Below are 25498 nucleotides of genomic sequence, written 5' to 3' on the forward strand. Positions count from 1 at the left end.
GTTTATGGTAAGGTTTGGTTGTTTATGGTAAGGTTTGGTTGTTTATGATAAGGTTTGGTTGTTTATGGTAAGGTTTGGTTGTTTGTAGTAAGGTTTGATTGTTTATGGTAAGGTTTGGTTGTTTATGGTAAGGTTTGGTTGTTTATAGAAAGGTTTGATTGTTTATGGTAAGGTTTGATTGTTTATGGGAAGGTTTGGTTGTTTATGGTAAGGTTTGATTGTTTATGGTAAGGTTTGGTTGTTTATGGTAAGGTTTGGTTGTTTATAATAAGGTTTGATTGTTTATGGTAAGGTTTGGTTGTTTATAATAAGGTTTGATTGTTTATGGTAAGGTTTGGTTGTTTATGGTAAGGTTTGGTTGTTTATGGTAAGGTTTGGTTGTTTATGGTAAGGTTTGATTGTTTATGGTAAGGTTTGGTTGTTTATGGTAAGGTTTGGTTGTTTATGGTAAGGTTTGGTTGTTTATGGTAAGGTTTGGTTGTTTATGGTAAGGTTTGGTTGTTTATAGAAAGGTTTGATTGTTTATGGTAAGGTTTGGTTGTTTATGGTAAGGTTTGGTTGTTTATGGTAAGGTTTGGTTGTTTATGGTAAGGTTTGGTTGTTTATGGTAAGGTTTGGTTGTTTATAGAAAGGTTTGGTTGTTTATGGTAAGGTTTGGTTGTTTATGGTAAGGTTTGGTTGTTTATGGTAAGGTTTGGTTGTTTATGGTAAGGTTTGGTTGTTTATGATAAGGTTTGGTTGTTTATGGTAAGGTTTGGTTGTTTGTAGTAAGGTTTGATTGTTTATGGTAAGGTTTGGTTGTTTATGGTAAGGTTTGGTTGTTTATAGAAAGGTTTGATTGTTTATGGTAAGGTTTGATTGTTTATGGTAAGGTTTGGTTGTTTATGGTAAGGTTTGATTGTTTATGGTAAGGTTTGGTTGTTTATGGTAAGGTTTGGTTGTTTATAATATGGTTTGATTGTTTATGGTAAGGTTTGGTTGTTTATAATAAGGTTTGATTGTTTATGGTAAGGTTTGGTTGGTGTTTAAGTTTGATGTTTCTGGTAAGGTTTGATTTTATTGGTAGGTTGGTTGTTATGGTAAGTTTGATGTTTATGGTAAGTTGGTTGTTTATGGTAAGGTTTGGTGTTATATAATGGTTGATGTTTCTGGTAAGGTTTGGTTGTTTATACATAAGGTCTTGATTGTTCTATGTAGGTTTGGTTCTTGTATGGTAAGGTTTGGTTGTTTATGGTAAGGTTTGGGTTGTTTTATGGTAATGTTTCGGTTGTTTATGGTAAGGTTTGGTTGGTTTATGGTAAGGTTTGGTTGTTTATGGTAAGGTTTGGTTGTTTATGGTAAGGTTTGGTTGTTTATGGTAAGGTTTGGTTGTTTATAGAAAGGTTTGATTGTTTATGGTAAGGTTTGGTTGTTTATGGTAAGGTTTGGTTGTTTATGGTAAGGTTTGGTTGTTTATGCCTAACAGAGGTTTTCATCTCTCCATCTTCCTCCCTCTATTTCTCTTCCCTTCATCTTTCCCTCTTTCTGTACCCTCCTCCCATCGTCCATCCCTCTCTCCCTCTGGCTGGCACGGTGCTAATCTCAGATTATTTCTCTCCACATGATTAATCTGTCGTTACGTAATCTCACTCTGCACAACCCTCCACACTCCCCCCTTCTCTCTCTCACTCTCTCTCTCTCTCTCTCTGTTCCTCTCCTGTCTGCACTTTGCAAACAACGCTGGAGCTATTTTGGTTCAAATCACAAGCACGCATTCGCACAAACACACACACACACAGACACACACACACACACACAGACACTCGTTAAGCTGTATGACTTTAGTCTTATGCCGAGGATGATGTATAACATGATGATGGATGTAGTCCAACACAGAAGACAAAACAATGTGTAGAAACTGATTCCACTGTAGGTCTACTATTTTGTTGAAAACTGTAAATATAATCAACAATGTCATTTTACCTAAAATAAATCTATGAAACTGAAATGGAAAGCTGAACTGGGGAGTCGTGCTGTACAAATTGTTGTTTTTAACAGGTTATTGGCTATTTATGTGTAAGCTAAATAGATTTTTTACATGATTTATGTTTTATTTATTTATTTACATTTGCAATGTAAATGATGTAATCTAACTGACTATGATGCAATAAATAAAGTATTCTAATTGGATAGATTCTATTTGATCTAATATGACTTCTGACATAACAAACGAGGGGGTTCCAGGGGTTCCAACACCTGACATTTTGATATCTTAATCAACCATCAATCAACAGCCCCGTATTCCCAGAGAGAGACATCCCCCAGCTCACCTGGCCAACTATGCAATCTCTCACCAAGAACAACGCCTATCCACAACGCAGCCACTCCTCTGACCAGGACGATGGAGTAATGGAGCGGACATCCTATCAGAGAGGAGTGTATCCTGTTCCAGATATATCGCCCACTCGTTGGTGAGCCGCTTCCCAGCCCTTTCTAATATCCAAGCAGCTATGTTGGAGGAAAGAATGAAGCTCATGGAGATTGCTGAGCTACATTGTCAAATACAGGAAGATCACAACGTTTACATAGTGTGTCAACGCCTAGTAGCCAAAGCCAGAGAGGCTCAGCGGGCAACAGGAAGAAGCTCAGTGTCGACGGGTAGAAGCTCACCAGGCCTGTGAAGCAATAGTCAAACAACTGGGCAGGCGGCGGCCATGAAAGCAAACAGAGAATGAGCTACAGGTAGCCAAGCTCATCACATCCTTCCTTAAAGAGAAGAGGAAGATGTTGGAGAACACTACTTCCCTCCGGGTTACCCAGTTCCAGTAGCACACTACTTCCCTCCGGGTTACCCAGTTCCAGTAGCACACTACTTCCCTCCGGGTTACCCAGTTCCAGTAGAACACTACTTCCCTCCGGGTTACCCAGTTCCAGTAGCACACTACTTCTCTCCGGGTTACCCAGTTCCAGTAGCACACTACTTCCCTCCGGGTTACCCAGTTCCAGTAGCACACTACTTCCCTCCGGGTTACCCAGTTCCAGTAGCACCCTACTTCCCTCCGGGTTACCCAGTTCCAGTAGCACACTACTTCTCTCCGGGTTACCCAGTTCCAGTAGCACCCTACTTCCCTCCGGGTTACCCAGTTCCAGTAGCACCCTACTTCCCTCCGGGTTACCCAGTTCCAGTAGGACCCTACTTCCCTCCGGGTTACCCAGTTCCAGTAGCACACTACTTCCCTCCGGGTTACCCAGTTCCAGTAGCACCCTACTTCCCTCCGGGTTACCCAGTTCCAGTAGCACCCTACTTCCCTCCGGGTTACCCAGTTCCAGTAGCACCCTACTTCCCTCCGGGTTACCCAGTTCCAGTAGCACACTACTTCCCTCCGGGTTACCCAGTTCCAGTAGCACCCTACTTCCCTCCGGGTTACCCAGTTCCAGTAGCACACTACTTCCCTCCGGGTTACCCAGTTCCAGTAGCACTCTACTTCTCTCCGGGTTTAGGCGTGCCCTATCCCAATCCAGCAGCACCATACCCTGCTCCTGACCAGATTCCACCCTGTCCAGCACCTGCTTTGCCACTTGGCAAGTAACAGCTGATTGCCTCATCTCAAAGCCTTCGTTGCCCCATTTCGAGAGCGGCAATGAGAGTGACTTTGCCCTCCTCAAAATTGCCCTGGACGACATGATGAACAATCACAGACACCTGAATGAGCGGTATAAGTATCAATTGCTTCTTGGACACCTGAAACTTCCAAGTGCACTCCAGCTCCCCAAGGCCTACATGCATGACCCAAGACCTTATACTGCTGCCTTACAAGCCCTGCAGGATAAGTACGGTCAGCCCCGCAGGATAAGTACGGTCAGCCCCGCAGGATAAGTACGGTCAGCCCCGCAGGATAAGTACGGTCAGCCCCGCAGGATAAGTACGGTCATCCCCGCAGGATAAGTACGGTCAGCCACGCAGGATAAGTACGGTCAGCCCCGCAGGATAAGTACGGTCAGCCCCGCAGGATAAGTACGGTCAGCCCCGCAGGATAAGTACGGTCAGCCCTGCAGGATAAGTACGGTCAGCCCCGCAGGATAAATACGGTCAGCCCTGCAGGATAAGTACGGTCAGCCCCGCAGGATAAGTACGGTCAGCCCCGCAGGATAAGTACGGTCAGCCCTGCAGGATAAGTACGGTCAGCCCCGCAGGACAAGTACGGTCAGCCCCGCAGGATAAGTACAGTCAGCCCTGCCAACTCGTCCAGTGTAAGCTAGCCACCATCCTGAAATCCCCCGCCATCGAGCTTGATGACGCAGAAACTGAGGGCTCATATTGGAGCATCGTCTTGCCAAAGGCTGTGCAGCACCTCAACCTCACTACTGAGTCTGAGACTCTCACCCTCAGAGCTATTTGCCAAGATGCCTCAGTTACCTTTGATATTTCCCTTCTGCTCAAACTCTCTAAGAAATACCGGATACAAATAACTCTCTGTGGACCTGTGTCCATTCGTTCCAGTCCTCAGCTCCCAGACATCAGCAGGCTTGCCACATGGAAATTCTTTGTGCAGGCAACAACATGGTCCCTACACGTGACGTCCGATTCATTCTCCAGTTCACCCAGTGAAGTGTTCCTCATCGTGGACCCTGGTGGGAAGGTGACACATACCTACCTACCCTGGAGCTGATGGATGCATCATGACTGCTGCCATCTAGGTCAAAGGTCGGACTTACCTTCGGCCAGTAGCCTGCCGGCTGGTACACCCCCCAAGTCCTTGTAACGAAGACGCAGGTGATCCTGCTACGCAGAACAGACTTTCTCCCTGTTTAGAATGTCTTTACATACATTTGGGGTGGCTGTGTAAGAAAGCACATCCCTTTAAGAGTGACTGATGATGTCACAGCTATCACGAGCTCTCAGAGTGTCAATTCTTCCCAAGTTCAGCTCACCAACTGCAGCTGTGGAGAGGAATCTCCAGTCTCTAACATGATTATTTCTGTTAATCCTTTATTATTAAACTGTTAATACTTCACTGTGCATGAATGCAATAACTAACACAGTTTATGGACACACAACATTGGATAATTCTCTCGTGTCTCTCTAACCAGAGCACAATCTCCATATCTTTGCCTACTCACAACAGTACTAAATATCAACGGTTTCACCCTCTCCCTCTATCTGTCTGAATCACCCCTTCATCTCTCCTCTCCATCACTCCATCCAAATCCTCCCACAACTACAGACCCCCCTCCCTCCCTCCACTCCCTGTCCCCACCACCTCAAGGAGGAGATGAGTTCACCTACGCCGGTGTGTGTGTGTGTGTGTTCTGTGTTTCTGAACTTTGGGAACCAGGAAGACAGAAATAGAAGCTACAGTACCATCAGCTGCACCACTGGCGTCGCTTAGCAACCATCTCAATTCACACACACACACACACATATTTGAAGGTATTTTTCTCATATTCTTTCTCTTTAGGCAGTAATCTACATCCGTTATATATCTATTCCATCTACGTCCATGGAGGAGCAGAATCAAAGTTTATTGTACATGCCATATTTCAATTATTATTTGTTGGATTCATTTATTGTTTCTTTTTTGTGATATGATAATTTGTGTAAACCATTTTTTACATTTTTACATACAATCCACACTCATCTTCAGCATTCTTCATACCCTTCATGGTGTTCATCTCACTCTCACTCTCACTCTCTCCATCTCATCATCCATTCCATCGCTACAATCAGAGATGGAAAAACAGTCCCAAGGTTCAGATCCTGGTGAGGATATCATTGTATCCCTCTCTCCCTCCTCTTCTCTTCTCTCACCCCCTTTTCTCCTTTCTCTCCACCTCTCCCCTCCCTCTCCTCTTTCTTTCCTCATCTTCTCCTCTTTTTCCTCTCTTCTTCTCTCTTCCCTCCTTTTCTTCTCTCTCTTCACCTCTTCTGCTTTTTCTTTCATCTTCTTCTCTCTTCACCTCTTCTCTCCTCTTCCTCTCCTCTTTCTCCTGTCCGGTTCTCTCTCCATCCTCCTTTTCTCTCTTCCCCTCCTATCCTCTCTCTCCTCCCCTCTCCTCTCTCCTCTCTCCTCTCCTTATCTCTTATCTTCCTCCTGTTCTCCTCTCTCTTTCCCTCCTATCCTCTCTCTCCTCCCCTCTCCTCTCTCCTCTCTCCTCTCCTTATCTCTTATCTTCCTCCTGTTCTCCTCTCTCTTTCCCCTCTCCTCTCTATCATACTCTTTCAGTGGTCTCTGCTGATGAGTCACCTGTCAGTCAGTCCACCCGAGAGAGAAAGAGAGAGACAAATATGCTAATGTTGCATTGTTATGGTTGCAGTTTTACTGTGACAAACTATTATCAGACCTTGAATGAAGGGCTGGTCATTTTCGCAAACACAAAATCAGTTAAGGTTTGTTTGTGTATGTGTGTGTGTGTGTTTGTACTGTATTTCCATGTCACTTGTGTTTTTTCTGATATTGTGTGTAATTGATATGTTGTTCAGTAGCTGGTGGGCTGGTCACGTGTTGTTGGCATGTTATTCTGGGGTTGTGTGTTGTTGGCATGTTATTCTGGGGTTGTGTGTTGTTGGCATGTTATTCTGAGGTTGTGTGTTGTTGGCATGTTATTCTGGGGTTGTGTGTTGTTGGCATGTTATTCTGGGGTTGTGTGTTAGCATGTTATTCTGGGGTTGTGTGTTGTTGGCATGTTATTCTGGGGTTGTGTGTTGTTGGCATGTTATTCTGGGGTTGTGTGTTGTTGGCATGTTATTCTGGGGTTGTGTGTTGTTGGCATGTTATTCTGGGGTTGTGTGTTGTTGGCATGTTATTCTGGGGTTGTGTGTTGTTGGCATATTATTCTGGGGTTGTGTGTTGTTGGCACGTTATTCTGGGGTTGTGCCTGCCTGCCTGCCCGCCCGCCCGCCCTCCCGCCCGTCCGTCCGTCTGTCTGTCACTCCTTTCCTCTTGCTCTAATGTCTGTGTTCTGGTTTATGTTGTTGGTGTTGGTCAAATACACTGAGTATACCAAACACCTGTTGTATTTGACGCACGTGACAAATAAACTTTGATTTGATTTGACATTAGGAACACCTTCCTAATATGTTGCCCGCCCCCCCTCTCAGAACAGCCTCAATGTGTCGGGGCATGGACTCTCTACAAGGTCCTTTGGGTGGTGGACTATTCTTGATACACACAGGGTGTTCTTAATGTTTTGTACACTCAGTGTATATACCACGTTCTACCAAAATATTCCTGATATGCTTTGATGTTTTTGATGGAATCGGAGTGCCTCTCACTACATCTCACACACGCTCTGTGGGTGTGTAGGATGAGGGGGCTGGGATGTAGAGGAGGACCCAATCCAATTCTTTAAATCATTTGATTGATTTGATCTGCTTAGTTGTGTTCTGTTCGGTTGATCAGGCTTGTGGGTAAATGAGCTGTAGGGTGTCTATCTATCTTGGCTCAATCATTTCTAATCCCGCCCACACACACTAACCACACCCTCTGATAGGCTTAATCACATATTTTTTGCAACATTTTGTTTGATCTTTTATAAACCAAACCAAACAGACATACAAACGACAACATCATACATACATCAACTATATTCCCCCTGCCCAGACCCACTAGCACACACCCCCATCTCCAGCGCTGCATCACTTTCCACCACATGGCCTGAAACTGCATCGTTTTGTTTCTCTCAGTAGCCCACGCACTTTCAATATTTAAATAATTAGATTTTGTCCATTGTGTTAATGATGGCAGATTGATTTCCACATTTTCTTAAGATGAGTAGAGAATGGTCCAACCCATCAGGAATGTCACTACACCCCCATATGCAATGTCTTGAAATATGCAGGCTCAGTCACTTCTAATTCCACCTCTCACACAGTCCTCTGATAGGCTGGCTGCACGCTAACCACTCACTCTTGAGATGTACCTCATTTAGCAGACACTCTTATCTAGTGCAACTTACAATAGCAATTAGAGTTAAGTACCTTGCTCAAGGGCACATCAACACCTAGTCAGCTCAGGGATTTGAACCAGCGATCTTTCTGTTACTAGCCCAACGCTCTTAATCGCTAGGCTACCTGCCTTATTGTCCTTTGTTCAGTCTTCTGTACATGCACAATAGACTTTAAAAGCTATAACAAATGTTTAAAGGATATAACAAATGGATACTTACTGTATCCTAACATTTAATCACCTCAGAAAGAAACACAAACGTGAAAATAACAACTTACTTGAAAGTTTCAGTAATCAAAAATGACAAATTGAAAGGGGCCAAAGGCATCAAATTAACAATGAAAAGACGAAATAAAATTGATTCCCAAAGATAAAATAAAAACCTGGTTTTACAACCCCATTGAGGGTATTTATCATATTTTCGAAATAGATCGTATACTACCCAAGTTATCAAAAAACATGTAACATTACCCTTTAAAACAAACAATCTATAGAGGTTTACAATTGAAGAGCAATTCCCATCATAAACAACACATGTAGTAGTTATAGGTAATGTATTTCAATGATTAAAAAAATATGAGATTCCTTCCATTCGAGACTTAAATGTTGCAATCTACTAATTACTGTCCAAATAAACGACCAGCTCCAGTAGTCATCATAATTCCGTTTACTTCGCCCTACATGATGTCAACTCAGAATTAGATCTAAATCGAACTATCATTAGAATTCAAATTGGAGAGTAACGACACACATCAGGAAGTACTATTATGTAGAAAACAATTCATCCCCCCCAAAAAGAGGCGTGTACAAAAAAGAATGTGGAAAAGGCCATCAAAAAGTGGTTTGGGGTGATTAGTGGTGCTGATAATCAAAATGAGGATTTTATCCTATTACTTTATTTGTATTGCATGTCCCATACCTAGTGGTCTGGGAAGGTTAGTGGTACAGGTTACGTTACATCAACAACTCTGCCGTATAATACTTTCTGATGATTGTGTTTCCCATTCCAAGCTAAAGTGCATCTATTCTGAACAAAAATATAAACTCAATATGGAACAATTTTACTGAGTTACAGTTCATATAAGAAAATCAGTCAACTGAAATAAATTCATTAGGGCCTAATCTATGGATTTCACATGACTGAGCAGGGGCGCAGCCATGGGTGGGCCTGGGAGGGCATAGGCCCACCCACATAGGCCCAGCTAATCAGAATTCGTTTTTCCCCACAAAAGGGCTTTATTACAGACTGAATACTCCTTAGTTTCATCAGCTGTCTGGGTGGCTGGTCTCAGACGATCCCGCAGGTGAAGAAGCTGGATGTGGAGGTCCTGGGCTGGCGTGGTTACATGTGGTCTGTGGTTATGAGGCCGGTTGGACGTACTGCCAAATTCTCGAAAACATCGTTGGAGGCGGCTTATGGTAGAGAAATTAACATTAAATTCTCTGGCAACAGCTCTGGTGGACATTCCTACAGCCAACATGCCATTTGCACGCTCCCTCAAAACTTGAGACATCTGTGGCATTGTTTTGTGTGACAAAACTGCACATTTTAGCGTTGCCTTTTATTGTCGCCAGCACAAGGTGAACCTGTGTAATGATCATGCTCTTTAATCAGCTCTTGATATGCTACACCTGTCAGGTTTATGGATTATCTTGGCAAAGGAAAAATGCTCCCTAACAGGCAAAGAAATAAGCTTTTTGTGCGTATGGAACATTTCTAGGATCTTGTATTTCAGCTCATGAAACATGGGACCAACACTTTAAATGTTGCGTTTATATCTTTATTCAGTATTTATCTCATATGCCTATAGGAAGAATTTGCACAAAATAATTTCTACCTGCAACATCATCAAACCCTCATGAAACTGTACATTGGCACCTTGCTAATTTCACCTATTCTCTAGTTGAAGTGTGCCAAAAGGAACTCTGTAAAACCCTTCGGTCTACCTTTAGATAGATGCAGTGTTTTCACTGCCTTACTGTGCAGTGAGGTGGTGTTGCTCCCACAGTCCACAAACTGCTACATCTCCTGGGAGACCTGCTCCGCCTGACAGGCTCGATCACTTCTAATTCGCTCCCTCACACTAACCAGGTCCTCTGATAGGCTGGCTGCACACCGACTGACTCACAATATTGATCCTGCCCTGTATATCAGTCCTTTGGGTTTGAATGAGTCTGTCTCATGATAGATATAGACAAGAACCTTACATAGACTTGGATCTGATATAGACCGTACATACTGCAGAGATGGGAAAAGAGTGGCATGTTTATTATTTAGAGGTTGGCACAGATCTAAGATCAGCTTTCCTAAGTCTGGCTAAATCCTAACCGTGAACATTTTTAGGGGGGAAACTGCAAAACTGACCTTAGATCACTGTATAGGGTCAACTCTTTATTGTTTTAAATCATTTTTGTTATATATATATATTATTTTTTTACCTACCCCTTTTTCTCCTCAATTTCGTGGTATCCAATTGGTAGTTACAGTCTTGTCTCATCGCTTTAACTCCCGTACGGACTCAGGAGAGGCGAAGGTCGAGAGCCATGCGTCCTCCGAAACACAACCCAACCAAGCCGCACTGCTTCTTGACACAATGCCCACTTAACCTGGAAGCCAGCCGCACCAATGTGTCGGAGGAAACACTGTACACCTGGCGACCTGGTCAGCATGCACTGCGCCCGGCCCACCACAGGAGTCACTAGTGCGCGATGGGACAACCCGGACGACGCTGGGCCAATTGTGCACCGCCCCATGGGTCTCCCGGTCGCGGCCGGTTACGAGAATCTCTAGTTGCACAGCTAGCACTGTGATGCATGGCCTTAGACCACTGCACCACTCGGGAGACCCCTAATGTTTTATTATTTAAAAAAGTGGAATTCCACTCTCCTTACGTGTTCTTTGAAGTTGTATTGATAGAAGTGTAGCACAGAAAGTGAGTAGCGGAATGGGGATATGAAACGCTGCCTTCAGGGGCATAACATGTGACCATGCGGTGGCAACACAACCACTAGACCAGCCTCCTTTCTAACCTCACCCACATCCATACACCCACATCCATACACCCACATCCACACACCCACATCCATACACCCACATCCATACACCCACATCCACACACCCACATCCATACACCCACATCCATACACCCACATCCATACACCCACATCCATACACCCACATCCACACACCCACATCCATACACCCACATCCATACACCCACATCCACACCTCCTGTCACTTCTCTGTTGTGTCGTGTTTTAACCCCTTGTTTTCTGTGCACTGCTGCAGCCTAACAGCACGAGAAACAACACAGTCACCAGCCCCAAAGGAACCCCCTCTGCTGCACTGGTACACTCCTCCTTTATATATCACTCTATCTCCCTCTGTCTCTATTCAACTTGTTTCTCTCCCGTTCTCTATCTATCCGTCTTTATGTCCTCAGTTTCTCTGTTCCTGTCTGTCTGTCTGTCTGTCTGTCTGTCTGTCTGTCTGTCTGTCTGTCTGTCTGTCTGTCTGTCTGTCTGTCTGTCTGTCTGTCTGTCTGTCTGTCTGTCTGTCTGTCTGTCTGTCTGTCTGTCTGTCTGTCTGTCTGTCTGTCTGTCTGTCGGTGTCTCTGTGTCTATCTCTCTCTCTATCTTAGTCTGTCTGCACTCTGCACCCATCACCAGCCACCTATTAGAAGCCGTTCTGTGTGTGTGATTGTGTGCGACTGTTTGTGTGTGTGCGACTGTTTGTGTGTGTGCGACTGTTTGTGTGTGTGCGACTGTTTGTGTGTGTGCGACTGTTTGTGTGTGCGACTGTTTGTGTGTGTGCGACTGTGCGTATGATGAAGCTGCATGACTTGTAAGTCATGGTCCGTCAGGTTGTAGTAGCTATAAGGTGCCGTAATAGAGTAGCGACAGTGGCTTACTGGTAGAAGTGCAGTCACAAGCCATCTTCCTTTGGCGTTGTTTTCTATTTGTGGGTGACAGTGTTGGTGTGTGTGTCACTCAGGTGTATGTTAACCTGTGTTCTGTTTGGCCTGCTGTGAACTGTGAATCCTTAGGAAGAGATCCACAACTTAGGAGCTCCCGGAAGATATGCAGGGTGGCTTTGAGTTTGATGTGGGTCGTTTTAGGTTCTTGCCAGTGTGAGAACAAGTGCCTGAGTGAGACTAGTATTTTTTGTTTCTGATATCATTTTCTTAGAGGAATTCTTTGAATAACCATTTATTTCCTTCCATTAACCCTTTGATAACCCTTTCTCAAGGGGAAATCTCTCTCTCTCTCTATACATTTTAACTAGTATTTTCTTCTCTCTCTCTCTTCCACCATATCTCTTTCTTTTCTCTAACACCTACAACTCTGCTCTCTGTCATCCCCCTCTCTCTCTCTCCCTCTCCCCTCTCTTTCTATTTCTCTCAATAGGAGCCTCAGACCACTGTTATCCATGTGGATAGGAACAAGGTATATCCTTCCATCCCTCCATCTGTTTCTCTCCTGCTTTCAGTCCTCTCATCTTCATCCTCTCTCGCTCTGTCCTTGGGAAGCTGGTGTGTTAGCGTATTATAGTGTGTGTGTGTGCGTGTCTAGCATGACTCCTGGTTGAGGAGTTTTGTGTGGGTTGTAGGTCTGGTCTTTGTGCTGTTGAGGTCTGGTGTGCCTGCATGCCGCAGTCATACAGACCTGGGAACAGCTGCTTAATATAACCGCACTGACACAAAACTACCCACACTACATTATGTGGAGATATTTTGTCCACCACCACCATCTTGTGGAAATAAATGGAAGCGGGCTCTGTGGTGTGTGCCAGATGTCTTGCCATCTGGTGGTTTCTACTGCTATACAGCACTGCATGTATGGGACAGCACACTGAATGGGGGAAACTGAGTTTGGTGTTCTCATGGTGTTTAACCATAGCACTGTATGTGTGTCATGATAATTGTGTGTGTGTGTGTGTGTGTGTGTGTGTGTGTGTGTGTGTGTGTGTGTGTGTGTGTGTGTGTGTGTGTGTGTGTGTGTGCGTGTATCTGAGTTGACCTGTCACTGACATGTCTCTCTGTGTCTGCAGGATTCATCTGACAGCAACACCACTATTGAGGATGAGGATGTGAAACGTGAGTCACGCACACACACACACACACACACACACACAACTATTATTATGACACACACATACACACACACACACAACTATTATTATGACACACACACTACTATTATTATGACACACATATACAGCACTGTGGTTGAACACCATGAGAACACCAAACTCAGTTGAGAGAGGAAGGAGAGGCAGAAAAGATGGAGAGTAAAGAGGAGGAAGAAAGGAAGGAGAGAAGAAGGAGAGAGTAAACAGATAGGAAGGGAAGTAGAGAAGAAGAGAGGAAGGAGAGAAGAAGGAGAGAGTAAACAGATAGGAAGGGAAGTAGAGAAGAAGAGAGGAAGGAGAGAAGAAGGAGAGAGGAAACAGATAGGAAGGGAAGTAGAGAAGAAGAGAGGAAGGAGAGAAGAAGGAGAGAGGAAACAGATAGGAAGGGAAGTAGAGAAGAAGAGAGGAAGGAGAGAAGAAGGAGAGAGGAAACAGATAGGAAGGGAAGTAGAGAAGAAGAGAGGAAGGAGAGAAGAAGGAGAGAGTAAACAGATAGGAAGGGAAGTAGAGAAGAAGAGAGGAAGGAGAGAAGAAGGAGAGAGGAAACAGATAGGAAGGGAAGTAGAGAAGAAGAGAGGAAGGAGAGAAGAAGGAGAGAGGAAACAGATAGGAAGGGAAGTAGAGAAGAAGAGAGGAAGGAGAGAAGAAGGAGAGAGGAAACAGATAGGAAGGGAAGTAGAGAAGAAGAGAGGAAGGAAAGAGGAAGGAGAGAGGAAACAGATAGGAAGGGAAGTAGAGAAGAAGAGAGGAAGGAAAGAGGAAGGAGAGAGGAAACAGATAGGAAGGAAAAAGGGAAGGAGAGAGGAAGGAGGGAGGAAGTAGAGAGGAAGGAAAGAAGGGAAGTAGAGAAGGAGACAGGAGGGGAAGGAGGAAGGAAAGAGAGGGAGGAAGGAAAGAGAGGAGGGAAGGAGAGAGGAAAGAAACAGGAAGGAAAGAGGGGAAGGAGGGAGGAAGGAGGGAGGAAGGAGAGAGGAAGGAGAGAGGAAAGAAACAGGAAGGAAAGAGGGGAAGGAGGGAGGAAGGAGGGAGGAAGGAGAGAGGAAGGAAAGAGGGGAAGGAGGGAGGAAGGAGGGAGGAAGGCGAGAGGAAGGGCATATCAGGACCTCCAGCAGCAACTGTATGTAAGTAAGCTCTTCTGTTGGTCTGCTGGAAGAGAGAAAGAGTGAGGGAGAGGAAGGAGGGAGTGATAGAGGGAGAGGGAGGGAGTGATAGAGGGAGAGGGAGGGAGTGATAGAGGGAGAGGGAGGGAGTGATAGAGGGAGAGGGAGGGAGTGGGAGAGGGAGGAAGTAAGTCTTATCTAGGGACAGGAATAGCTGGATGAGCTCAACATGCCTCACACAGGAGAGGAGAGAGGAGAGGAGAGAGGAGAGAGGAGAGAAGAGAAGGAGAGGAGAGAAGGAGAGTGAGAAGGAGAAATAAGTCCTGGTGACTGTAGCCAGGTGAACTATAGCTGTAGCTCTTTCTGGTGTTGAGTTTTTCATTCTCCATGGCCCTGCATAGCTCTATGGAGACCTGAGCGTCAGGACTGTATATTATGGGTATGTGTGAGTGTGTGTACCATGCTAGTGGAGGGAGTGTGTGTAAGTCTACTTATACCAGGCTCAGAGGATGAGAGGGAGATGAGAGAGAGCGATAGATAAAAGAGAGAATTGAATGAGAGGATTTACCACCATGAATAGCAAGCTGTCTGGTGAGTATCTCTGCTATGACAACAACCCTCACTCTGTAGAGTTACCAGAGTATGTGAGCAGTATGTGAGCAGAGTTGAGCAGTCGGAAATTCTGTTCATCGCTCATGGACATCCACCTCCTTTCCAACCACTCCGCTAAAAACCGCTCTGCACTCCAAAAATAAAAATAAATGCCACTGTTAATTCGCTCCATTCATTAAAATCACAATTGAACCAGAACCCATCTATTGTAACTACCTGGACCTACAGTACCATTTGGTTTTAAAGGATTGAAACCAAACCATTTGATTTGAATGGAAAGTATTTAAATAAAAATGAAAAGGTGAATGTAAGAAGCGCTTATCATTTCAAATAGGCTACATGTGGTATTAAACAGCATATAAACAGTGTAAATAGGCCAGGAGCCAGACAGGGAGCCTAAGAAGGAACTAAAATCTATTATTTAAGCTATACTGTATACAGCGCATTCGGAAATTATTCAGACCCCTTGACTTTTTCCACATTTTGTTATGTGACAGCCTTATTCTAAAATGGATGAAATTCTTTTTTCCCCTCATCAATCTACACTCCATCATGACAAAGCGAAAACATAAAAAACAGAAATACCTTATTTACATAAGTATTCAGACCCTTTGCTATGAGACTAGAATTTGACTTCAGGTGCATCCTGTTTCCATTGATCATCCTTGAGATGTGTCTACAACTTGATTGGAGTCCACTTGTGGTAAATGCAATTGATTGGACATGATTTGTCAAGGCACACACCTGTCTATATAATGTCCCATAGTTGACAATGCGTTTCAGAGCAAAAACCAAGCAATGAGGTCGAAGGAAATGGCCGTAGAGCTCCGAGACAGGATTGTGTCAAGGCACAGATCTGGGGAAGGGTACCAAACTATTTCTGCAGCATTGAAGGTCCCCAGGAACACAGTGGCCTACATCATTCTTAAATGGAGGAAGTTTGGAAGCACCAAGACTCTTCCTAGAGCTGGCCGCGCGGCCAAACTGAGCAATCGGTAGAGAAGAGCCTTGGTCAGGGAGGTGACCAAGAACCCGATGGTCATTCTGACAGAGCTCCAGAGTTCCTCTGTGGAGATGGGAGAACCTTCTCTGCAGCACTCCCCCAATCAGGCCTTTATGGAAGAGTGGCCAGGCGGAAGCCACTCCTCAGTGAAAGGCACATGACAGTCCACTTGGAGTTTGCCAAAAGGCACCTGAAGACTCTCAGACCATGAGAAACAAGATTCTCTGGTCTGATGAAACCAAGATTGAACTCTTTGGCCTAAATGCCAAGCGTCACATCTGGAGGAAACCTGGCACCATCCCTACGGTGAAGAATGGTTGTGGCAGCATCATGCTGTGGGAATGTTTTTCAGCGGGAGGGAGACTAGGCAGGATCGAGGGAAAGATGAACGGAGGAAAGTACAGAGAGATCCTTGTTGAAAAATTGCTCCAGAGTGCTCAGGACCTCAGGACAGCGACCCTAATCTCACAGCCAAGACCACTCAGGAGAGGCTTCAGGACATGTCTCTGAATGTCATTGAGTGACCCAGCCAGAGGCTCGGACTTCAACCTGATCGAACATCTTTGGAGAGACCTGAAAACAGCTGTGCAGCGACACTCCCCGTTCAACCTGACAGAACTTTAGAGGATCTGTAGAGAAGAATGGGAGAAACTCCCCAATACAGATGTGCCAAGCTTGCAGTGTCATACCCAAGAAGACTCGAGGCTGTAATCGCAACAAAGTACTGAGTAAAGGGTCTGAATACTTACAGTTGAAGTCTGAAGTTTACATCCACTAAGCCTGGAATCATTCAAACTCGTTTTTCAACCACTCCACAAATGTCTTGTTAACAAACTATAGTTTTGGTAAGTCGGTTAGGACATCTACTGTGTGCATGACTAAAAGTAATTTTTCCAACAATTATTTACAGACAGATTATTTCACTTATAATTCACTGTATCACAATTCCAGTGGGTCAGAAGTTTACATACACTAAGTTGACTGTGCCTTTAAACAGCTTGGAAAATTCCAGAAAATGATGTCATGGCTTTAGAAGCTTCTGATAGGCTAATTGACATCATTTGAGTCAATTGAAGGTGTACCTGTGGATGTATTTCAAGGCCTACCTTCAAACTCAGTGCCTCTTTGCTTGACATCATGGGGAAATCAAAAGAAATCAGCCAAGACCTCAGAAAGAAAATGTAGACCTCCACAAGTCTGGTTCATCCTTGGGAGCAATTACCATGTGCCTGAAGGTACCACGTTCATCTGTACAAATAATAGTACGCAAGTATAAACACCATGGGACTGCGCAGCCATCATACCACTTAGGAAGGAGATGCGTTCTGTCTCCTAGAGAGGAATGTACTTTGATGCGAAAAGTTCAAATCAATCCCAGAACAACAGCAAAGGACCTTGTGAAGATGCTGGAGGAAACGGGTACAAAAGTATTTTTATTCACAGTAAAGCGAGTCCTATATCGACATAACCTGAAAGGCCACTCAGCAAGGTCCATAAAAAAGCCAGACTACGGTTTTCAACTGCACATGGGGACAAAGATCGTACTTTTTGGAGAAATGTCCTCTGGTCTGATGAAACAAAAATAGAACTGTTTGGCCATAATGACCATCGTTATGTTTGGAGGAAAAAGGGGGAGGCATGCCAGCCGAAGAACACCATCCCAATCGTGAAGCATGGGGGTGGCAGCATCATGTTGTGGGTGCTTTGCTGCAGGAGGGACAGGTGCACTTCACAAAATAGATGGCATCATGAGGAAGCAAAATGATGTTGATATATTGAAGCAACATCTCAAGACATCAGTCAGGAAGTTAAAGCTTGGTTGCAAATGGGTCTTCCAAATGGACAATGACCCCAAGCTTGCTTCCAAAGTTGTGGCAAAATGGCTTAAGGACAACAAAGTCAAGGTATTGGAGTGGCCATCACAAAGCCCTGACCTCAATCCCATAGAATATTTGTGGGCAGAACTGAAAAAGCGTGTGCAAGCAAGGAGGCCTACAAACCTGACTCAGCTACACCAGCTCTGTCAGGAGGAATGGGCCAAAATTCACCCAACTTATTGTGGGAAGCTTGTGGAAGGCTACCCGAAACGTATGACCCAAGTTAAGCAATTTAAAGGCAATGCTACCAAATACTAATTGAGTGTATGTAAACTTCTGACTCGCTGGGAATGTGATGAAAGAAATACAAGCTGAAATAAATAATTCTCTATACTATTATTCTGACATTTCACATTCTTAAAATAAAGTGGTGATCCTAACTGACCTATACATTTTTACTAGGATTAAATGTCAGGAATTGTGACAACTGAGTTGAAATGTATTTGGCTAAGGTGTATGTAAACTTCCAACTTCCACTGTATGTAAATATAATATTTCCTTTATTTATTTTATACATTTGCAAAAATGTATAAAAACTGTTTTTGCTTTGTTGTTATGGGTTATAGCGTGTAGATTGTTGAGAGGAAAAAATAGTTTAATCCATTTTAGAATAAGGCTGTAATAAAATGTGGAAAAAGTGAAGGGATCTGAATACTTTCCTGTATTTCAATTATTTCAAGGCTATGGCCTACAAAGAAAAACATTGTGAAGCACTAGGCTGGTAGGGACATAAAGTTCTCAGCATTTAAGCAACATTTTGTTGTATTAAATCATTATAGTCTATAAATTGCGCATATACTGTAGGCTGCAACTGACTTAGAATTAAATACATGCCTTAAATAAATGCCTTATTAGGCTCAGTCTACAGTGCCTTTGAATACATTTTTAGAAACGCGAGTTTGGCCGAAGTTTGAGGCTTCATGCTCATGCGATGGTGCCTGGAAAGTAGGCCTGCAGTAGAGAGTATCCTTTCAGTGCTTGCAGAGCCACTGGGGATGCTAAACACCCTTCGGGCCACTCTTGCCAGGCTGGGCAGAGATGCAGAGTTGTTTATTTTACATTTTTCAATAGGTAGTCTTAGACGTTAGTGGGAAAAAGTGGGAATATGCCAGGCCTATTGGGCCAAAATCAATTATGGCATATTGTATAGATAATAGATAAAAAATGAACAAAAGTTTGAAGAGATCAGAATTTTTGTTTATTAATACTTTGCTACAATGACACACTTAGCTAGCCTCGTTCCCTTCTTTTAGCATGTGCACGTAGTAAGTACACCATCATGCTTTCACAATATGTGTCTTTTCAGATTACACAATGATTCACAGCACTCCCTCTCTTGCTCTTGGTCCTCATCTTTGTAAGTCACCTTGATTTTGCACCTGTATGTTTTATCAGTTTCTTTATGGAAATATTTAATGAACTCCATGACCGTAGCTAAAGCAAGTGGCTCCAGCAGTACACAAGTAGACTACAAATGCATGCTGGGCCAGGCATGCCCTGAGCTCCTGAAGTAAGAGCTGCTGCAGCAAAATTGGAGCCGACGTTCCAGCCTTTGGGAATCTTGCTCTGCGAAATTTGTGGCAAAACCATTTTATTGTCCCCAACCCATGTTCACTCTGTTATTGGTTCCCTCTGCAGTGCGAAAACAGGAGATTATCAAGATCACTGAGCAGCTGATTGAAGCTGTCAACAATGGAGACTTTGAGGCCTATGCGTGAGTACACTACAACTCTCAGCCTGCACCTCACCAGAGTACTGTAACTCCCAGCCTGCACCTCACCAGAGTACTGTAACTCCCAGCCTGCACCTCACCAGAGTACTGTAACTCTCAGCCTGCACCTCACCAGAGTACTGTAACTCCCAGCCTGCACCTCACCAGAGTACTGTAACTCCCAGCCTGCACCTCACCAGAGTACTGTAACTCCCAGCCTGCACCTCACCAGAGTACTGTAACTCTCAGCCTGCACCTCACCAGAGTACTGTAACTCCCAGCCTGCACCTCACCAGAGTACTGTAACTCCCAGCCTGCACCTCACCAGAGTACTGTAACTCCCAGCCTGCACCTCACCAGAGTACTGTAACTCCCAGCCTGCACCTCACCAGAGTACTGTAACTCCCAGCCTGCACCTCACCAGAGTACTGTAACTCCCAGCCTGCCCCTCACCAGTGTACTGTAACTCCCAGCCTGCACCTCACCAGTGTACTGTAACTCCCAGCCTGCACCTCACCAGAGTACTGTAACTCCCAGCCTGCACCTCACCAGAGTACTGTAACTCCCAGCCTGCACCTCACCAGAGTACTGTAACTCCCAGCCTGCACCTCACCAGAGTACTGTAACTCCCAGCCTGCACCTCACCAGAGTACTGTAACTCCCAGCCTGCCCCTCACCATAACACTAAAACTCCTAGTCTGCGCCTAATTTTACCTTAAAACTACGGGTGACATTTGACCTCTGCTAAACTGCACTGACCTCTGCAAAAAAACACCTTTATACTCTAAATATTTAGCAGGAATGATAGCCTGCAACTGAAATAACCATAACACTACAACTCCCAGCCTGCACTACAACTACGGAGGTTCTAAACTGAGATTTCTTGGTTGCTCTTTTAGTCTGAGCTTAGATGATGTGTTGTGAAACAATGTGTTGTGTTGTGTTTGTTGTGTTGTGAGACAATATGTTGTGTTCTGTGTTGTCAACAGGAAGATCTGTGACCCATGTCTGACGTCATTTGAGCCAGAGGCCCTGGGGAACCTAGTGGAGGGCATGGACTTCCACCGGTTCTACTTCGACAACCGTAAGACAACCATTACACAACGTTAAGAAAACCACTACACAACTATAACACAACCACGACAAAACCATTACACAACTACTACACAACATTAAGACAACCATTAACCAACTATAGCACAACTATAACACAACCTTAAGACTACTACGCAACCATTACACAACTATAACACAGGCTTAAGACAACCACTACACAACCACTACACAACCTTAAGATAACCATTACACAACTATTATACAACCATAAACTATCTGTACTCTCCTTTCCCAGTCCTGTCTAAGAACAGTAAGCCCATCCACACCACCATCCTCAACCCTCACGTCCACCTGATTGGTGAAGACGCTGCCTGCATCGCCTACATACGCCTCACGCAATTCGTCGACGGCGCTGGCCGCCCATGCTCCAGCCAATCAGAGGAGACGAGGGTGTGGCATCGCCGAGAGAGCAAGTGGCAGAATGTTCACTTCCACTGCTCTGGAGCACCGGCCGCACCACTGCAGCAGTGAACTGGTACACACACACACACACACACACACACACACACACACACACACACACACACACACACACACACACACACACACACATACCAGCACAAAATTCACTCACTCACTCACACACACACACACACACACACACACACACACACACACACACACACACATACACACACACTTCAGAGCTTGACAGTTATTGTTTCTTTTTTTTGTCTTCCAGGAGGAGTGAGAATCTTAGAGAGTAAAGAGAGAGCGAGAGGAGAAAGAGAGGAGAGGAGGATGGAGAGAGAGAGAGGAAAGGAGGATGTGGAGAGATGGAGAGAGAGAGAGGAGAGGAAAGGAGGATGTGGAGAGAGAGAGAGAGAGAGAGAGAGAGAGAGAGAGAGAGAGAGAGAGGAAAGGAGGATGGAGAGAGATGGAGAGTGAGAGAGGAAAGGGAGATGGAGGGTGAGAGAGAGGAAAGGAGGATGGAGAGAGATGGAGAGTGAGAGAGAGAGGAAAGGAGGATGGAGAGAGATGGAAAGGAGGATGGCGAGAGAGAGGAAATGAGGATGGAGAGAGAGAGAGGAAAGGAGGATGGAGAGAGAGAGAGAGAGGAAAGGAGGATGGAGAGAGATTGAGAGAAAGAGAGGAAAGGAGGATGGAGATAGAGGAAAGGAGGATGGAGAGAGAGGAAAGGAGGATGGAGAGAGATGGAGAGTGAGAGAGGAAAGGAGGATGGAGAGAGATAGAGAGAGGGAAGAGGGAGGATGGAGAGAGGGAGAGAGAGAGAGGAAAGGAGGATGGAGAGAGAGGAAAGGAGGATGGAGAGAGATGGAGAGTGAGAGAGAGAGGAAAGGAGGATGGAGAGAGAGAGGAAATGAGGATGGAGAGAGAGAGAGAGAGGAAAGGAGGATGGAGAGAGAGAGAGAGGAAAGGAGGATGGAGAGAGATTGAGAGAAAGAGAGGAAAGGAGGATGGAGAGAGAGGAAAGGAGGATGGAGAGAGGAAAGGAGGATGGAGAGAGATGGAGAGTGAGAGAGGAAAGGAGGATGGAGAGAGATAGAGAGAGGGAAGAGGGAGGATGGAGAGAGGGAGGATGGAGGATGGAGAGAGATAGAGAGAGGGAGGATGGAGAGAGATGGAGAGTGAGAGAGGAAATGAGGATGGAGAGAGATGGAGAGAGGGGAGAGGGAGGATGGAGAGAGATGGAGAGTGAGAGAGGAAAGGAGGATGGAGAGAGATGGAGAGAGAGAGAGGGGAGAGGGAGGATGGAGAGAGAGAGAGGGAGGGAGGATGGAGAGAGATGGAGAGAGAGGGAGGATGGAGAGAGAGAGAGAGGGAGGGAGGATGGAGAGAGATGGAGAGAGAGAGGGAGGGAGGATGGAGAGAGATGGAGAGAGAGAGAGAGGGAGGATGGAGAGAGATGCCTGTCCCCCCCTTCCTCTATTGCTACAGCTCTCCTTGCAGTAGTGCACACTACTGTAACTTTACAACACACAGCCTCAACTACTCCTGGACACACACACACACACACACACACGCACACACACACACACACACACACACACACACACACACACACACACACACACGCTGCAGCAACAACTATCACTGCAACCATATCATCCAATACAAATGGCAACACACTCAAACCTTCAGTCCAGTACTCTCCCTCTCTCCCTCTGCTGTAGACCCACCTCTGGTGCAGATACATATAGGATCTACAGTTTAAATCAAGTTAATTCCTCTGTTATTGTTTATATTATTACTATTACTACTACTATTGTTGTTGTTATTATTATTATTGATGCAAGTAAGTTGTTGTTGTTGTTATAATGAAAGTGAAATTATAATGAAATATCTTTAATGGTCCAGTTGATACTTTTAAAAGGGGTTTGTTCCTCTTGTTAAAGACAAGCATGACTTCTCCAGTATATTTTCCCAGTGAGTGTTAGTTGAGTTGTGCTCCTCCAGTAAAGTCTAATTCATACCGTACGCAACCCAATAACACAATTAGCTAAGCAAAATGGCATTGAGTTAAAAATTGCGGGGATTCATTTTGATTTCTGTTTTATTTTCGCTATGCAAGTATGCCGAACGTCTGTTTTCCCAGTTGCGTACCTACGCAAAGTTTAAGTTAGGCTTAAGGCTGCTTCCTGCCTGGCGTTTCAACTGACTACACATTGTATAAACCAACAGGATTAGTGCAGTTGTGTGTTTTTGCTACAGTTTTAAACATGGAAACAGCCTACCCTCTGATGATGAACTATATGGACCACTCCCCCTTCGGCGAGAGAAGACGAGCGAAGTCCATACAGCATGAACCGTTGTATATTGTTGTTCTTATGCTTGATTCTCTATGTGTTGAGCAAATAGTCACTGACGATACAACATTACATTTGAAATGATTACACACTGTATTGTACAACTACAGTTTCATTGTGGTGACTATACTGCATTTATTTGCATGAAAATTGAAACATGACGATAAAATTGGTGTTATTGTTCGTTGTGTGGATTTTTTACTGAATGCTGGTGAACTATGAACTCCTATGTCCAACTAACTTTTCCTAACTTTGGAATGTGCATAAAATTATTTTGGTCTGGAGAGTGTATACTCATGATGATGATGACGGTGATGATGATGTTGATGATGATTGTAAAACATGCTTTTGAACAGGCTCTACTGCTGAGGCAGACTGGGCGAGTCACTAAAAGTGTTTCATATGGTTATTGATGGGATTTTATTGTAAACAGATATAGTACCTATATATATCCAGGGGCCTCATTTATAAAATGTTTGTATGTAAACATCTGATCGTAAATCGCGTATGACAGAATCCACATCAACAATGTAATAAAAATATGCAATTTACATAGATTTTGCATGAAGTTTTGTGAATTATATTTTATTTTTTTGTGACCAACTTTATTTATAGGTGTATACATTATATAAACAAAATGTCATCATATTGTAAGAAATGATTGTACAATTGTATGATCACAGAAATGTAATATAATAATGTTATATAATAACTAGGAACATTTGATAAATGAGGCCACTGGTCCACAGGGTGTGTACCAGTATTATGTGTCCCTCCCTCCCTCTTTGTTGACTTGCCTTGCTGCCTGGCAGTGCACTTAAAGGAAAATTCCACACAAAAACTTTCATTAGTCCATTGTTGACATAGTCCCAAAATGTTTTGCTTGTCAGCAATGACGTTTTCAAGATATGTAACTTTCAAAATACAGAAATCATCCCTGTATGATGCATTTTTCATCATACAAAATGCATCATACGGTGATGATTTCTGTATTTTAAAAGTTACATATCTTAAACTCTAGGGGGAGTCACCATACACACTGAAGCACAGCACCTTCCATGTTGGGTTGAAAATTAGGGCTGAGCACCTCCATCTACAATGTTGGGATGAAAATTAGGGCTGAGCACCTTCATCTACAATGTTGGGATGAAAATTAGGGCTGAGCACCTTCCATCTACAATGTTGGGATGAAAATTAGGGCTGAGCACCTTCCATCTACAATGTTGGGTTGAAAATTAGGGCTGAGCACCTTCCATGTTGGGTTGAAAATTAGGGCTGAGCACCTTCCATGTTGGGTTGAAAATTAGGGCTGAGCACCTCCATCTACAATGTTGGGTTGAAAATTAGGGCTGAGCACCTTCATCTACAATGTTGGGTTGAAAATTAGGGCTTGTCCCTAAGACTTGCCCTGGCATACACACACTTTAAAACTAGAGTCCTTAATTGCTACAGCCATTTTTTTACTTATAAACTCGTAAATGATGTATACCCATTGATTGTTGAAGAATATAACTTATAAATGACTCATGAGCTTGGTTCAACCGTTGTCCCCATCAGAACCCAACATATAAGCTTGTTTACTCCAATGTTTGTAATCAATGTAAACAAACAATGTAAAGCCTCAAAACATGGTCAAAACTATAATTTTGATATCATGGATGATCAGTCCTTGCATCCAGGTCTCTGTCTGTGAGTTTGAGAGTGGTTACATTTCTCCAGGCCGATCCCTCAGTATTTTACCAAAACAGAGGCAGAAGGAACAGGCCCATCCCTCAGTACTTTACCAAAACAGAGGCAGAAGGAACAGGCCCATCCCTCAGTATTTTACCAAAACAGAGGCAGAAGGAACAGGCCCATCCCTCAGTATTTTACCAAAACAGGCAGAAGGAACAGGCCCATCCCTCAGTATTTTACCAAAACAGAGGCAGAAGGAACAGGCCCATCCCTCAGTATTTTACCAAAACAGAGGCAGAAGGAACAGGCCCATCCCTCAGTACTTTACCAAAACAGAGGCAGAAGGAACAGGCCCATCCCTCAGTACTTTACCAAGGCAGAAGGAACAGGCCCATCCCTCAGTATTTTACCAAAACAGAGGCAGAAGGAACAGGCCCATCCCTCAGTATTTTACCAAAACAGAGGCAGAAGGAACAGGCCCATCCCTCAGTACTTTACCAAAACAGAGGCAGAAGGAACAGAGGCGGGGTGTCGCTTTGTTTCAACTAAAGATTCTATTTTTCAGGCCTCAGTCACACACA

General features: G+C 44.3%; 1 protein-coding gene across 1 annotated transcript in view; it reads left to right on the forward strand.

Annotated features, from left to right (window-relative positions):
• Positions 1 to 21176, forward strand: part of camk2b2 (calcium/calmodulin-dependent protein kinase (CaM kinase) II beta 2) — a 68952-nt gene extending 47776 nt beyond the window's left edge. Inside the window, exons 14-21 of the mRNA XM_029709988.1 lie at positions 8682 to 8729; positions 11818 to 11844; positions 12336 to 12371; positions 12976 to 13021; positions 19287 to 19362; positions 20349 to 20443; positions 20711 to 20950; positions 21158 to 21176. Of these exons, the coding sequence (XP_029565848.1) occupies positions 8682 to 8729; positions 11818 to 11844; positions 12336 to 12371; positions 12976 to 13021; positions 19287 to 19362; positions 20349 to 20443; positions 20711 to 20946 (564 nt within the window). The 3' untranslated portion in view covers positions 20947 to 20950; positions 21158 to 21176. The remainder of the gene's footprint in view (positions 1 to 8681; positions 8730 to 11817; positions 11845 to 12335; positions 12372 to 12975; positions 13022 to 19286; positions 19363 to 20348; positions 20444 to 20710; positions 20951 to 21157) is intronic.
• The last annotated feature ends 4322 nt before the right edge of the window (positions 21177 to 25498 follow it).

Source organism: Salmo trutta, chromosome 23 (genome assembly GCF_901001165.1).
Source record: "Salmo trutta chromosome 23, fSalTru1.1, whole genome shotgun sequence".
Lineage (NCBI taxonomy): Eukaryota > Metazoa > Chordata > Actinopteri > Salmoniformes > Salmonidae > Salmo > Salmo trutta.